The sequence below is a fragment of the Colius striatus genome, chromosome 15 (assembly GCF_028858725.1).
Source record: "Colius striatus isolate bColStr4 chromosome 15, bColStr4.1.hap1, whole genome shotgun sequence".
Classification (NCBI taxonomy): Eukaryota; Metazoa; Chordata; class Aves; order Coliiformes; family Coliidae; genus Colius; species Colius striatus.
The window spans coordinates 20,988,659-21,005,118 of NC_084773.1; the positions used below are offsets into that span (position 1 = coordinate 20,988,659).

General features: G+C 48.3%; 1 protein-coding gene across 1 annotated transcript; it reads left to right on the top strand.

The window, feature by feature from the left end:
• Positions 1-378: 378 nt before the first annotated feature.
• Positions 379-14,232, top strand: EDEM1 (ER degradation enhancing alpha-mannosidase like protein 1). Its single transcript, XM_062008561.1, has 12 exons — positions 379-807; positions 897-969; positions 3,490-3,593; positions 4,389-4,560; positions 5,651-5,834; positions 6,178-6,352; positions 6,906-7,026; positions 7,483-7,653; positions 8,228-8,301; positions 9,229-9,325; positions 10,061-10,246; positions 11,104-14,232. Exons 1-12 carry the CDS (start codon positions 422-424, stop codon positions 11,191-11,193), a joined length of 1,833 nt encoding a protein of 610 aa, XP_061864545.1. The 5' UTR covers positions 379-421; the 3' UTR covers positions 11,194-14,232.
• Positions 14,233-16,460: the final 2,228 nt, after the last annotated feature.

Genomic DNA, 16,460 nt, shown 5'->3' on the forward strand with positions numbered 1-16,460 from the left:
GTGGGAGAGGAGCAACGGGTTAACGCCGGGAAGCCCTGTTGTAATGAGAGTAAGTAGTATCACTTCTATGCAGGCTGATACGCTCAAGGAGTAACCTGAAGAAGGCTTCCCTGGCCTAAATAGGAAACCGCACACTCTGCCGTGAAGGGGTGAGGCCAGCTCTGCCCGAGCTCGGGCTCTGGCAGTGCGGGGCAGGAGCCGGCTGTGCGCTGTGCGGGGCTCCGTGCGGGGCGCCGCGGCTGCCGCCCCGGGGCGCGTGACGGCCCCGCAGCGCGGTGAGCGCGGCCGCCGCCGCGGGATTGGCTGGGGCGGCGCGGGCGGGGCGCCGCGCTCCCTTCCGGCGCTGGCGGCGGCGCGGCGCGGCCGGGGCTGCGGGCGGGCGGGGGCGCGGGCGGCCCCTTTAAACTATGCGCGGGCCGCCATGCGCTGGCGCTCGGTGCTGCTGGGGCTGCTGCTGCTGAGGCTGGCGCTGCAGGCGCTGCTGGCGCTGCTGCCCGCGCTGGCGCCCGGCCTCTGCCTGCGCCGCCGCTTCCCCTTCCCGTTCCCGCCGCCCGCCGCGCCCGGCGCCGCGCACTGGGGCTCGCTGCTGCGGCGGGGCGGCGCCGGCGGCGGCGGCGGAGCGGCGGGGGACGACGAGTACGAGCGGCGCTACAGCGGCGCGTTCCCGCCGCAGCTGCGGGCCCGGCTGCGCGACGCCGCCCGCGGCATGTTCGTGTTCGGCTACGACAGCTACATGCAGCACGCGTTCCCGCGGGACGAGCTGGACCCGCTGCACTGCCGCGGCCGCGGCCCCGACCGCCACGACCCGTGAGTCGCCGGGGGACGGGCACAGGGGCGGCCGGGCCTGGGCCCGGGCGCGGCGCGGCCTGACCTGGCGCTCGGCTCTTGTCTTCCAGCTCCAACCTCAACATCAACGACGTCCTGGGGAACTACTCGCTGACGCTGATCGACGCGCTGGACACGCTGGCGGTGAGTCCCGGGCCGGAGGGCGCCGGGGTGCTGCGGGGTTGAGTCGCGGGCACAGGGCCGGAGGGTCGCGGTCACCCTGGGGTGGACGAACTGAACCGTGCAGATGAGTTTGAAGGTGCGTTAACGTAGCTGGGATGCATTGCCAAGGAGTAATTCTGCTGAGGGCAGTGCCTTGGAGGCTGAATCGGTTAACGAGAGGCTTTCGGAGATGTTGTTGAGCGTGTGTGAGCCTGGCCTGCCCTGTTCTGTCAGCCTGGCTGCTCCTGGGGCAATGGACGCTTGTTGTAACTCACCAGATGGTTTATTCCCAGCGCCGAGGTTGGAAACAGCAGGTCAAAGCTCAGAGCTTTGTTTAGAAGGGCTGTGAAAGGGCAGGTCTCAGTTCCTAGGGTGGTTAGATCCGAGTGGCAGCGTGGTCAGGAGCTTTCACCTCAACAGCAGGCAGCGTGCTGTAATAGCCTTCTAAGGGGAGAGCTAAAGGGGAAAGCCAAGATGTGCACAGTGTTAGTCATTGTGCCAGGTTGATCTGCCCTGGTATGGGACAAAACTGATTTGTGCCTTGCTCCGAGGTTGGGCTTGTAACCACAGTAGACCTGAGCTTTTGAATCAACTCCATATTGAAGAACCAAGCAACACAAGCTAGTGGAGCTGGAGAAGAGGCCTGCTCAGGAGGGAAGCTCGGTGAGAAGTTGGAGGATGGCAACAGAAAGTTTCAAACTGGAGGAAGTTGCTGTACAGCGTTTTCCAGGGGCTTGCCGTGGGAGCAGTGTGTTTAGTGCAGAAGGTCCTGATGTGTCATGCAAAGCTGGTGGAAATGGTGATTAATTCTTAGTATGAAGACTGAGATGACGTTGTGAGGTACCAATTAAAATCACAATGAACTTCAGCAGTATGGAGTGAAAGATGGAGTAGTTTGTGAAAGGTTACTGAATCTTTCACTGTTGAGGAGAAGGTGTTGCTGGGTGTCTCCTAGATAACAGCTGGATCACGAGCTAGTGGTGTTATGTGTGCAGGGCAAGGTAAGAGTACTTGGAGATGTATCAGCAGAGATTTCCAGAAGAGACAGAGGAAATCTCTGAGATCTTCCCCAGGCTCAGGTGAGATCTCCCTCAGGATACTGCCATCACTCAGGTGTTCAGGAAGGGTGGATTGGAACTGAGACATGCAGGGTTGCTGAGAGACGTGTCACGAGGGGAGTTTGTCTTACTCAAGGTGACTGTAAGAGCTCTGGTTGTTTTTCTAGGCAGGGAGGGGCCTGACTGACACACAGATCTGTGTGAAGAGTGGGGAAAGGAAGGAGGGAGCACACTGTAAAGCTGCTTTTATGCCTGCTAAAACACAGCATTACGTGTGTTCTTGATAAAATTTGAAGATAGTGTGAGAAGAACTCAGTTTTATGTTAGTAGCACCAGCAGTTTGGTACTATGAAGACAAGTGCTTGAGCTCTTTGGCATATTTAGACACCCTCTTAGGTTCCATTAGTTTCACTTTTTGCAGCCAGGGCAAATTCTTGCCCTTCTGGAGTGTGAGGGCTCATTGTTGCCATGGGTCCATGGTTTCTCTCCTCTTGTGCACAAGGTGGTTGTGTGCAAGGGCTGTGGATGCACTTCAGGCTATGAACCACTTCCCATTGCTACCATGGGATTGCAGCTGTGTGGTGAGAAGATCTCAGCTCTTTAAGTGAGTGTTGCAGTACTGAACAGAACTGAAAGTAGGAACTAAGTCCAGAAAACCTTGGTGTTAAGTGAAACAGCAGTAAGGGATCTGTGCTACGTGGCTGGTGGTGTGTTGGCTAAACAGCTGCCTTCCTGTTCTCACTCACCACTGGCTCAGTGACCTGTCCATACCTTTTGGGGTAGGACATTGCTTCTTTCTTTTCCCCAAATAGAAAACTTTTAGTTCCTACACTGTCTTGTGCTTGAGGAGCTGCATGAAGAGAGCCTGTTTTGCTCTTCATCTGCTCACGCATTCCACTAGGTCTAGGGAATGGCGAAAGCAGGCTGGCAGGCACGTGGTGCTTTGATGGTGAAAAACGCTAGGCAGCTCCCCTCTACACCTGGCTGTGTCATGAACTTAAGCAAGCTGGAACCTGTGGTCAAATAAATGTCAATTCATTGTTCTGCAAGCTGTGTTACCTGTTAAGCTAAACTTAACTCTTAAACCGTTAATGTAAGCAGGTGAGAGGCTCAGTGCACTAGATCTTGAGGGTTTTTAGACTCCTGCTCAAAAGAGGTAGCACAAGGCTGATCTTGGGGGTGGAATAGGACATGAATGCATAGGTTAGTAAAGTGGACAGCAATCTGTGTTTGTGGATTTCCCTGTTTTAACACACCTCATAAAAGATGTGCATATCAATAGGGTGGGTAACTTTCCAGAAAGGCTTTTTGGTAGGAGCTTGAAATGCTGCTCCTGTTCTCTAATTAATCTATCTCTTGGTCTGAATTGTGACCTTGCTGCTGACTTCCCCAGCCCTCCCCTGAAGCAACAGTTTGACCAAATAGTTTTGTTTTTATGTGAAAGGTGATGGGAAACTCCTCAGAGTTCCAGAAGGCAGTGAAGCTGGTGATCGACACGGTTTCGTTTGATAAAGACTCGACAGTCCAAGTGTTTGAGGCAACCATCAGGTATGTGGCTCAAAGTTCTCGTCTTTAGAACAGTAACAAGGGTAGAGGCTTGGTGTGCATGCCTGGGGGAACCCCAGTCAGTTACTGCTCGGGGTGCCTTTGGTAGGCTTTGTAACACAACCGTGCCTCGAGCGAGTTGGTTTTTAACCTTTTACGTGGATATTCCGTCCTTTCAGCACTAAAACCGCTTTACTGAGTTGCATGTGACTTGAAGCAGTGATACAGTGGTAGTCTCAGCTGTCTTTGGCTTGCAGGCAGTTACTGATTTGCTGTTGCTCTTGCAGTGGAGGCTCAGATGTGTGCACAACAAACAACTCTGCTGTGTTTTTTCTATTTCTTCCTTGTGCTTGCTTTCACTTTCATTTCAGATGAAAAGCAGGCCTGTCTGTCTTGGAGATGAGTTTGAGATACTGTCTGATTTTGAACGACTTCTTGTTCTGACTTTCTGAACAGCATTTGCTCAGCTGCTGTTTACCTTGGCTGGGCTTTCTTTTTTCTGAATCCCAAGTTTATTTAACAACCTTACTGCCGTTTGCAGGGCCAGGGAGGTCTTCATAGACTTCATGCATGTTGTATGGAGCTACTGAGTTAGGCACATTCACAGAGCTGGATTTTGGGATCACCATGGATGACGAGCAACATGACTTCTAGATACTTGTACTGGGTGGGTGGGGAAGAAAACAGACCTCTATTTGTTGTAGTGCCTGTAAGGTGCACAATGTAATACTGGTAATGGTTTAGCTGGAGAACTTCAGCCTGGATGTAAAAGCTGAAGGTGTTTTCCTTTTCCCATAGGGTTTTGGGAAGCCTCCTGTCTGCCCACATCATAATTACAGATACCAAACAACCTTTTGGTGATATGACCATTAAGGATTACGACAATGAGCTGTTGCATATGGCTCATGACCTGGCAGTGAGACTGCTTCCAGCCTTTGAGAACACCAGAACTGGCATTCCATACCCTCGGGTAAGTGAGCACACCAGCATGGTGGGAAATAACCTGAAGGCAGTAATTCACCTGTCCTGCTCTGTGTGTGTCCTGGGGTATGCACTTGGACTATTGAACCTACTCAAAGTTGTGTTAGAATGGCGTTGGGGGAGGAAATTGCCCTAAGTTATGGTGACATGGATGATCTATAAGCTGCTCCTTATAAGTCTTTCCTTTGGGCTGTCTTTTCACTCTGTGTATTGCTCCATACGAGTCAGTAGTCACTTCTCTCTGTGCTGTTTGGCTGGAACGTGCCCTCTCTGCACCTTCTTCCCATGGATCACGCAGCAACAAAGGAGGCTGTCAGCTAAGGAGGTTAAGAGGAGATAAAGGCATATAGCCTGGGGAAGTGGCTTTGTAGTAAGGTGGCTGGGATAAAATAAAACTAATGTTAAATGTTTGTCATATTTGGCTTGGAATTTGTCCTTTTCTTGAATACTGCTCAGTGATCACCCAAGAGTAATGTGTTATTCTTGAAGGCTGTGTCCTCTGTTGTTGTAAGCAGATGCAGTTTGCAAGGAGAAGGGTGTCAGATCTACTGGAAATCTCAGCTACAAAACTACTTAGCACTTGCCTGACTACTTTTTTAATTTCTGGGGACAGCAGCACACTGCTTTTCCTTCAGACCTGACTGGCTGTAAGAACGTGAGCTTTCACTTCTGCTCAGAGCCTGGTAAAGCAGCCGAGGGTGCTGTAACTTCCCTTCAGCAATTAGTTCTGTGGTTGAGAAGCATTTACTGAGGAAACTCCTGGTTTTGAGAGCATTAAATGGAAGAGCCTGAATGTTTAGTAGAAGTGATGGCAAACTGGACTGCAATTTGGAAGGGTTAGCAAGGGTGAGAGTAGCAAAATGAGGATTGGTCACCTTGAGCATGATGTAAAGCTGGAAGGTGAATTCTTCAGGAAAGCTGTTTGACCAAGCTGGCTTTCTGACTGTATATCTGTTGTACAGTAGATATTGCAAAATCTAGCCCAAAGACTTCAGAATACATAGCAGGCTGCAGATGAGAGCACAGCTGCATGAGGGGCAACCTGTCTTTTTGCTCTTAATACTCTGCCTGCTTCACAGGTCAATCTGAAGAACGGAGTACCTCCAGACAGCAATAATGAGACTTGTACTGCCGGAGCTGGTTCCTTGCTGGTGGAGTTTGGCATCCTTAGCAGGCTGCTTGGTGATTCCACATTTGAATGGGTGGCCAGGAGAGCTGTCAAAGCACTCTGGAGTCTCAGGAACAATAACACTGGACTGCTAGGTAAGCTCCTCTGAGGTGATGTGTGAAAGGGAGTATCTGAATGACTGCACAGGTTTCTAAAGACAAACTTGCCATGAAACTGGGAGATGAAGCTGAAGTTCTTGCATTTGTGTCCCCATTAATATGATTCAGATTGGCAGATGACTAGAAGTACTTAAAACAACTGCATGTGTGTGCTGCTTCCTTGGGTGACTGCACCATAACACTTGATTTTGACAGTAGTCTTTGATCATTCCTCCGTCAGACCTTGTGGAGAGGCAGTGTTTCTGGGTTCTGCCTCACAATTGCTTTTCTCTGTGCTTGGCAAGTTTAGACTAAACTTTTTTTTTCTCTGTTCTGGAAGGAAATGTTGTGAATATTCAAACTGGCCACTGGGTTGGAAAGCAAAGTGGCCTGGGAGCAGGGTCAGATTCATTCTATGAATACCTTCTGAAGTCTTACATCCTCTTTGGAGAAAAGGAGGACTTGGAGATGTTCAACGATGCCTATCGCAACATTCAGAACCACTTAAGAAGAGGGTATGTCAGTGCATACTAACAAGTATCAATTCCTTGAGCAATGAGTGCTCCAGTAAAGTGTGAGAGGCTGTAGCATGTTGTGTGTCATGTTTTAGAACACCTGTGTTCTCTTTGTTTTCTTCAGAAAAGCCACAAAGTCTTTTTACCTGTTGTTATCACAATAGAAATAAACTGTTCACTCCTTCCCCAAATAATCTGGATGGCATTACTGGTGCAAAGAAGCTAAACTGCTGAGCACCCAGTTAGTAAATGTCAGGCTCAGAAGGCTGTAGGAAATATATGAAGTTGGCTGCTTTAGCACTTCTTAAGGCCTGGTCTTACCTGGCATGAGCTTTTGGTAGAGATTCTACTGGTGTAACTTTGTTCATACGTGGCATGAGTTAAGTTTTCTGAGAGCACAACTGACTTTGTTTTACTTCTGGAAATGGCTTTGGACTTAGCACAGTGAAGGTGCAGCTCGTGCTCCTTGCTGGTGGCAGTGCTGTAGAATGAAGCATGCATTGTGTTCTTCTAGAACAGCGAGGAATTACAGGTCCATATTGTTCCTTGGCAGCCGAGAAGCTTGCAACGAAGGTGAAGGTGACCCTCCTTTGTATGTTAATGTGAATATGCTCACAGGACAGCTGATGAACACGTGGATTGACTCTTTGCAAGCTTTTTTTCCTGGACTGCAGGTAAAACTTTCATTCTGTTAGCAGCCAAACCACACAGCAGAGGGGTAACAGAAGGGCTCCTTCCAATCCTAGGCTGTGAATGAGGCTCAGCATCTCTTCTGAGATGAGCTTCAACCTGCAGGCTTACATCTGGCTGCTCTCATAAAAGTCTTAGGGCAGTTCATGTTCTGCATTAGCATAACAATATTGAAAGGCCTGGCCTCCTTGCTAGATTTGAGATACTTGTTCACTTCTCTTGTTTAAGCTCAGCATTTGTATACCAAACCCCAGCATTGTGAGGCTGAGCAGCACCAAAGCTTTTAATGTGAAAGAATTAGTGCATCAGCTTTGGGGTTTTTTTGGTCTCCTGTTATGAAGAGAGTGTTTAATTACATGGCACGTGCTTACACAGAGTGGAGAGCAGTTTTGTGGCTTGCAGTGTTAAGCCTTTGTGTTCATGGCTGTTGTTTTGCCCAGGTGTTGATAGGAGATGTGGAAGATGCTATTTGTCTCCATGCTTTTTATTACGCCATATGGAAGCGATACGGAGCTCTCCCAGAAAGATACAACTGGCAGTTGCAGGCACCAGATGTTCCTTTCTATCCACTCAGGCCAGAGTTAGTGGAGTCCACGTATCTTCTTTATCAGGTACTTGACTTTTCTCAGCTTCCAGCTCATGTCTTGGAAAAAATGGTTTTGCTCAGAAAGACACTTTTTCTCTGCCTGACCCTTGGCTGCCTAAAATTGGGTGCCTCTGCATCTGCCTCTTCCTGTATGGGGGCATTGGATTGTTAGGCAATGTAGTTGCTGTGTTGTTTGACTGAAAACCAGCTTTTTTTAATAAGACAGGCAAAAATGAGACTAAACAACCTTTTGGAGAAATAGCTGGCAGGTTTTTCCAAGGTAGAGACTTGTGACTTCTTGATAGAACTGGAAGTAAATCTAATAGCTTTCCTTGCTGTATTGCCCAAGCACAGGCTCCAACTGGCAGAAGGTGCAGTAAACTAAAATAGCTTTGACTGCAAGAAAGCTATCAAAGAGCCTGAATATACTACAAGTTCTATTGGGATTTGCACTACAGTAAATGTGAGGAACCTGCACAGAGTCATCCAAGTCGTGTTCCTAAAAGATCAGTTTACAGCAGCACACAAGAATCTTTGTTGTAAGTGTTATTTTTACAAGATTTCGAAACACCTAACTCTTGCCTGTCTTCTTTGTTTAGGCCACAAAGAACCCATTTTACCTTCATGTGGGAATGGATATTCTACAGAGTTTGGAGAAGTACACGAAGGCAAAGTCAGTGTTCAGTGCTCTTTGTCTTCTCTCTTTGCTATGTACATATTTTTATTATATAAACATTCTATAGAATCCCATCTGCCAGATGTAGGTAAAGTAGAAACCCCAGCCCTCCATGGGAGGGAGGCAGCAGTGATGATTCATCTGTTGAGCAGTTATTCTTCATCTGAAAATGAAATTACAGTGCACTGACAACTTGACACCTCTGGAGTGTTACAGCTACCTTTCCAAGTGCACTGTTGGTGGCCAGTTGCTAACAAATGGTTAAATTAGTAGGGTTTTTTTGTCACTGTGACTCCTGCAAGAGTATTTCTGACCTCGAGGGGCTGTGGTGTTGGCTAAACTGGAGGGATGGCTTCTAAGATAGGTGCTGTTGCTTATCAGCTTCTGTGTCAGGATAACAACAGTGACTCCTGATTAATACTGGCTATCTGAACCTCTTACAAAGCTCATGAGGGGAAGATGGTAAATTTTTATTGAGCTGTTGGTGTTCACTGATGTTCCAGACAAGGCTGTACTAAGTATAGACCAGTACAAGCCAGTGCCATTCTGCAGTTAACTGGGATTCATACACTGTGTAGGGGGTTGACTGAAAGAATTACAAGGGCTCTGTGTGGCAGCTTGTGGATGGGAAGGAAAAGCTGGTGACTTGGGAAGAAACCTTTGCATGAGACCAGGCTTCCTGTGCTCAGTATGGGAAAATGACCTGCTCTGTGCAGGGTGTCTCCAGAGTATCTTACTTCTCTGAGACACTCTTGGTCAATCTGCACAGTGGAATAGATCCACCACGGTGTCAGTAAGCACAGTCTCATCAGGACACCAATAATCAGTGCTTAGTGACAATTGGAGTGGTCTGAAGTTATTGAATATAAGGGGTTGCTTTGAGATTGGAAGGTGTGGGAAGTAAACAAACGTTCCATCTTGCAGGTGTGGCTACGCTACGTTACACCACGTTGTAGAGAAGACGAAGGAGGATCGGATGGAGAGCTTCTTTCTCAGTGAGACATGTAAATATTTGTACCTGGTATGTGTATGTTCTTCATTTTAAAGATACTGTCTTGCATGCAGTGTGCACAAACATGGCACAGCAAGCAGAAGGGGCGTTAGGAAGGGAGCTGGGCTCTGGGAAGGAGTGGGGTTTTGGTATCAGATGGTACCCTCTTCTTTCTCTGACTCTACGCCAGCCTTGGAGGTTTGGGCAGCTGCCTAAGTGTGGTGCCCTGAGCTGGTGCTCGAGAGCTGGCAGCTCTTTTTTGGGGGCAGCTAAGAAGGAGCAAAACTGCAGTGGGCTCAGCTCTGAGCTAAATTGCTTCAGGTGGCTATTTTGCCTGCCTCACAGCAGCCTCTGATTTCTCTCCATCAGGCTTTGGCAGTCACAGGAGAAAGCATTTGGGCCAGTGTTGCTTAAGCTGCTGTTCTCAATCTCCTTTAGTGTAGAAAAACAAATAAATCTGGAATGGCAAGAGCAGCTGCCAGCCTACAAACGCCTGCATAGGGCAGCTTACAAAAATAAGAGCACTTCAAGTTGTGTGAGGAGTTTTCTTTTCTTTTCCTCTCCCCTTTTAACTGTTAAAATAAATCCCTTGGATTCAAACTGTTTGTTTCCATTTGCTCTAACAGTGGCTACCCACTTAGCACCGAAAGGGGTGCTGTTGGTGGGATCTCCTGCCGCAGCAGGCTGTGCTGTTTAACTTCCTGCTGACGGGCCGTGGAGTGTCGCACGCGCGCTACAGCTGCCTCTCTCTCATCTCTCCTTTAGTTGTTTGATGAAGAGAATCCAGTGCACAGATCTGGCAATAAGTATATGTTTACTACTGAGGGGCACATCGTGTCTGTGGACGGCCGTTTCCGTAGCTCGCTGTGGCAGGACGGCCTGTCGGGAGCAGAGCACAGCGCGGACAAAGTGAAACCTGGAGACCTGAAGGCAGTCAACTTCAGCTCTAATGTAAGCAACACACAGGCTGCTCCTGGCTGTGGGCTTGGAGGTTGGGCTTGTTTGGATGCGTGTTGGTCTGGGTTAGGCAGTAGATAAAGAGCCATGGGGAAGTCTTACTTGAGAGCTCCGCGGGGTTTCCGTTATAGGTGTCAAATACCCACGGAGCTCCTTTGTGAGGAACGCTTTCAGAGGTGGAAGGAAGGGGTTAGGATAGTGCCAGAGGTGAAGCTTGATTTTGCTGAAATTAGTTTGTTCTTGGATCATTTATTTCTGGTTATTTTTCCCTTCCCCTTCTCTTGGCCCTTAACATTTTCCAGTGTTGCTGTGATGGGGAAAGAGAAAGCAGAGGGACATTTAAACAAAGCATTTTTCCCCCCCAGGATGTTTTTGAGACATGCAAAGATGACCTTTCCTGGCTAGGCATTGACTGAGTGCAGAGCTGAGGATCCAGGGCCTGTCACCAACCAAAACAGATATGTTTTTAATACAGAACAATTATTTTTAAGCCTCTGCTAGTAGGTTCCAGTATGGTTCCTTTCCTCCTCCACCCAGTCCTCCAGAAAAAGAGCATTGCTTTAGACATTCACAGTTGTCATAGTGAAGGAAGTCTCAGTTGACTAACAAGCTGCAGTAGTTTGGGGTGTGTTTGGAAGCCTGCAGCCTGTGCTGAGGAAACAGTTGCTGTTCATTTTTGTGCTCTGTGCTGGGAGTTTTGTGAGGGAAAGTTTGGACCAAAAGTGCTGTTTGGTACAGTTTTGTGTACAGGGTGAAAATCTGTGGTTACTGAAGCTGAAAAGACCACAGAAGGTGTGGAATTGTCTGTGCTCATGTTTGAGTTGTTGAAAACATTGTCCTTTTGTCAACAGTGTAACAGAGTTCCTGATGAGAGGAGATACTTGCTGCCATTGAAGAGTAACTACATGAGACAGATCGATCGAATGGTGGGCCTGATCTGAATGGTTCTTCAGAGTAACTTCCATGGTGTGGCAGGAGGAGCCTGGGACCTGGCTGCAGGCAATCCTCTCCTCTCCAGCTGCACCTCCACGTGCTGAGTCACTTGGGCATCCCCCATGCTTGTTAGTTTTCAGTTATGGACATGAAGGGAGGTCAAGTTCTCCTTCTCTGAGTTCGGTCTTCTGAGCTGTGGTAACTTCACATGCCACCTGAACAGAGATTTCTTGTTTTTAAGACTTTCTTATGAAAACTATTGTTGCAAATGAAGGCTGAATATACTTTAAAAACCAGAGAATTGGCATGTGCCACTTAGCTACCTCTCTGTAGCTGTATTACAAATGTCCCTTTGGAAAAGGGTCTAGTATTTAATTAGAGATGATCTTGGGACTGGGGAAGGAATGGGAAAGTGCAATTTCTTACACCAAGTTTAATCATTTAATATTCTGACTAGCAATACACAACTTTCAGTACTACTCAGGTAGGAACCCACTGGTAATGGGTTTTGCAGAAACAAAAGTGCTGTATCTGGAATAGTATCTTGAAAAGATAACTCCTGACCGTGTCAAAAGTTCCCAGAGCAGTCACCATGTCCCTCATACACACAGTTGAGTAGGACTGCATGGCTGCAAGAGCCTGCAGCTACAGAAACCAGTAATGAAACAAATGAGGTGCCTTTTTTTGTAAGGGACAAGGGGGGAGGGAAGGGGAAATCTCAAAGCCACTCAGTTTTCCAAGCAGCTAACTTGATACAACTTAGCTGAGCAGAAGTTCCCAAAGTTCAGTCATTTGCCATGTTTCTAGTGCCTTTTCAGGAGAGATGCTGCTAAGAACTGGTGTAACAGTACCTGAAGAACAAACTATTTCACATTCCTGACAGCATTAATGTGTCGGTGCCTTAAGTTTTCTTCACTTAGCAGGAAAAGCCGAGCTTGCCTGGGAAGGTGGCTGAAGTGTTTCTCATGGGCTCGGTTACAAAATACGGCAGATCCCAAAGTAGCTTGCACATGAGGTGACTTCTGGGTTTTTTAAAGATACTTTAAGAATATCAGCTTCTGTGCTTATCCCAAAGAGTATTTCAGAGCTGGGTTTGTTCTTGGGGTCAGTGCAGTCAGGGAGAGGTGTCAGTCTGCAGCACACTGACCTCTCTCTCTCTCTCTCTCTCTCTCTCCACAAGCAGCCTGGTACGTGCCACCATGACAGGGTGGCTGTTGGTGCTGCCTGTAGTGCTGTGCTGTACCTGTACTGTGCTTGTACCTGTGCTGTGCCTTCTGGTGACAGGGAGAAATAGTGAGAGCCTGCTATTGCTTCCTCCCACCATCATGAAATGCAGCTCGAATGTCTCTGAGGAAGAGCTGTCTGTGAACTTCCAGGATGAAAGCAGTTAAATTCAGGCAGGGCTGTTGAGGAATAAAAAACTGAGGCCAAAACATCTTACTGAATAGAAGAATTTAGACTTTTTTCAGTGCCAGCACACTTTTTGCTTTTGACTATAGCTGAAGTAGCTGAATGTTAATTATTTTTAAGTTAAAGCTTAACTATTAGGGCAAACTTGACCTGCTGTGTTTTCACCTTGTTCTAACAGCGTTGGTTTTCATAGACCATATGTTGCAGCTCAAAACATTTCCAATAAATCCGTGCTGAAGAGGTTATTGTTTGAATGTTTTAGTACACAGATGCATCTCAGGGACTTCCTTGTAGAATTTTCTGTTCCATGGTAATTCAATCTTATATTCAGGCAAAAGAAAAAAGCAATAATGTGTCTTTTTAATCTCATTGTGTGTGTTTTAAGGGGTGGGAGGGAAATGTGTTATGGTCTCCCTGCATTAGAATGGCTTGCTTTGGTATTTGAGGCAGCTGGCAGTTCCAGCTCCTGTAGAATTGGCTTTGCAAAACTACTATTGGAATCTTGGTTGCCTATTTCCAAGTGAAACATAAATTCAAGGTGTGAGGTTCCAGAGAGGTACTGGGAGAGGTTTAAGGTACAGCTTGTGGAGGAGGAAGCGTTGCAGGTGTGCTTCACTTGGTAACCCCGTGGGGAAGAGCAGGAGGAGAGAGAGCTTTCTGACAGCTGAGGGAGGCAGAAACGTGGGGGCTTCCTGAAATGCTGCTACTGAGCCACATCTTCTCCTTGTAGCTCTGAAGCGAGCTTGGGAAACCTCACGTGGCATCCCAGCAGTGGCCCTGGGGAGCCCAGGCAGAGCTGAGGCCTTCAGCGTGTGGGAGGCTGCTTCAGGCCCTTGTTCTTCCCCGACTCACAGCTCAGCTCTCTGCCCTGTGTTACGTACCTTGCGCTTGCCTCTCAGTGTTTTGTGCCTATCCTGGAGCCTGGTGAGGCTTGCAGGCAGTGCTATGCACAGAAATCTGTTTCAGGGTTCCCTTCTGAGTATCAACATGACTGTAATGAAGTTGCACAGCTGTTGTGCCACTGTGCTCCTCCCTCCTGTGTGCTCCCAGGAACAGCCAGAGGTGGCTGCAGCATTGGAACAGTACCCGAGCCTTTAGCCCTTGGGGACTCGGACCATTGGTTACAGTGCCAAACACTTTATGGCCAGCTCCTGGGTAGAAACTGAGTTGAGATGGGTGTTGCCACGGTGACCTGCCACCCCTCTGCCCGTAGGAGCGGGTTTTGCCTGCCAGGAGAGCGGTGCTGATGGTGTGCTGGAAGGCTTTGTGCCCTTGCAGGACCCGAGTTTTCTTCCTCTTTGTTTTAAAGATGCTTTGATACGTTTTTACTCTGTGATGGCAGGGCACACATGCACTGACATGTGGACTTTTGGGTAAGTCAGTGATGCTGGAGTGGGACCCATCCCACTGCTGGAATCACTTGCTGAAGCAGGCTGTTGGATTTCCTGGTATCATGTGCAATATCCGTTTTCTCCTAACTAAAACATGCAATGTATGCTTAATTGTTGGTTTTCCATGAAGTATTTAATTGGGGGTGGGAAGGTTTGCAGAGGACCAAAAACTCTTTCATGAAATGTCCTACATTTTCAAAACTGAGCTTAACTTTTACAAATCTTCATTAAAAAAGGTGTATTTGACCACTTGTGTGTGCTCTTCTTACAGTTCTTACAGGCCATCGTGAAGCTTGCAGGGAAAAGATGAACTTGTGTGTGTGTAGCTGATCTTTGCCAGGCATCAGACTTGAAAACCTCAGCAGCTGAGGGTGGCCTGGGAGCAGGGCTGAGACAAGGAGGACACAGCTGGAGTCTGTGTTCAAGCAGATTCGTGTCCCTCGTCCCAGTTCTTTGTGACTTGCTCCATCTGAGGAGCTCAAGACCTCAGACTTGAGTACCAGAAGGCCCTGATGAATCCTCTAGCTGTGGTGTAGGTGTCTGGCAGCGTTTTTGTGCGTGGACAGTGTCTCTGACCACGTGTCCTGGAGAGGGTAAGCTGGGAACTCGCTTTGTTTTATGGGTGATGAGCTTTTTGCCCACCTGATGCTAATTTTGCTGGGTTCAGAGTTTTAAGTGTCAATCCTGAAGTAAGCCTGAGTGTGCTGAAAGCCTGAGGGCAAGAACCCAAGCTCAGATGTTTTCACTGTATTGGCACATTCATGGGCAGCGTCCCTGCCCTGAGCACCTGTGTGCTGTCTGTCCTTGTCTTCTTTCCTTATCTGCTGTCAGAAGGTTGGTTGGCCAATGTGTTACACCTCTGAAGTGGGATGAAGTGTTTTGACTGCAGTTTCTCTCAAGTCCCCATTTAGGAGGATACCTCAGAAAAGCCACTGGTCTCATCTCCTCTTTGCTGGCCACAGTGAGATCATATGTGATAAAACACCTCAAGTCCAAAAGCATGTGTCAGAGCACGTTTTTTGGGGTCTGATGCATCAAGCTAACCCAGCTTTACAGCCCTGAAGAGGTGGCTGTGGACAAAGGCTTGGGTTCCCCTGCGTTTGGTGACTGTGCTGTACATCTGATCTGCTTCCACCAGAGACCACTCTTGTGCCACTGCTGGAAGGTTCTGTCTGCTGCAGAACTACAAGACACTTTCAAAGTAATACCATGAAGGGGGAGTGTTGGAGAATGGGGGTTTATAAAAAAGAAAAGCATCTTTTCCTTTCCCTCCAAAGACAATGCCCTTTCTGTTGCCTGAAGCTTGGCCTGGCTGTGGAAGGTGGCAGCTTGGGAGAGCTGCCCTGGCCTCGTCTGCACAACTTGGTGTTCCAGGGATGAGAGCTGGTTGCTCTTATTTTCCAGGAGGAGATGGCAGGTTGGGCTCTTAAAATAGTAGCTCTCTGTAGAGTCATTTTTTATTTAGTGCTAATAAGGGTGAAAAAGGTACCTGTGTGTCTCAGCCTGTGACTGGTGACGTGGACCGAGCCGTGCGTGGCCCAGGGAAGGGATATCACCCATGGCACTGGGTGACAGGCCTGATGGGGGGCTGGGAGAGCTGGGGCCAGCCAGGGGCTGTGCTGCTTGGGCAGGTGTGGCTGTACCAGGTGGGGAAGGAGCACTGCATTCCAGAGGAGGAATTGGACCTCCGTGGGGAGAGCCGAGGTGTCCCAACAGCCCCCTTGGCAGCCTGTCTGTGCAAGGGCAGAGCACACAGGACAGGGCTGTTTGTCCTGTGTCCTGAGCACTCAGAACAGGGGTGTTTGCACACTCAAGGCAGGTACACAAAGGGAAAAAAACAACTGTACTTTATTAATATATTTGATATAATTGCAGTGACTCATCCTGTCAGGCCCAGAGGCTTTTGCCATAAAGGCAGTCTGCAGCCCATTAATGTTTGATAATGTTCATTTGGTGGATGAAGTAATTCTTGACAGTAACAGCTCCTGAGAATCAGCAGGAGTCGATTCCCTTCATGGTGTGACAGCAGTGCTGGTGACCTGGTGGTGTGGGGCTTTGTCAGGGAGCTGCCTTGCCTCAACTTCAGGTGAAATACAGAACTCTGCTGTGAGGGAACACTGCGTTTTCCTCCCTTTTACACTGGAGATTGATTTTAAAGCAACCTGCAGGAGGAAAAATCAACTCTAAGAGGGGTTTTTGAAGAAGTGTTTTTAGCAGAACAAACATCCCCTTGCTCTCAGGTGCTGCTGGACGAAAAACCCCAAATTGTGCAGCAGCTGCAGACTCTGGGTTTAGTTTATTTGGGTTTTTTTTTTTGCAAGTGACTGCTGCTGCTTTCCTTTAGCCTCTGCAGCCAAGGGCAGAGCTGACACACAGCCTGCATCTGCCTCTCATGCAGCTCAACAGGCTTGTTGCCATTTTAACAGGCTGTCATTAAGCAGTGTGGTGCTTCATGGAATGCAGGAGGAATAATG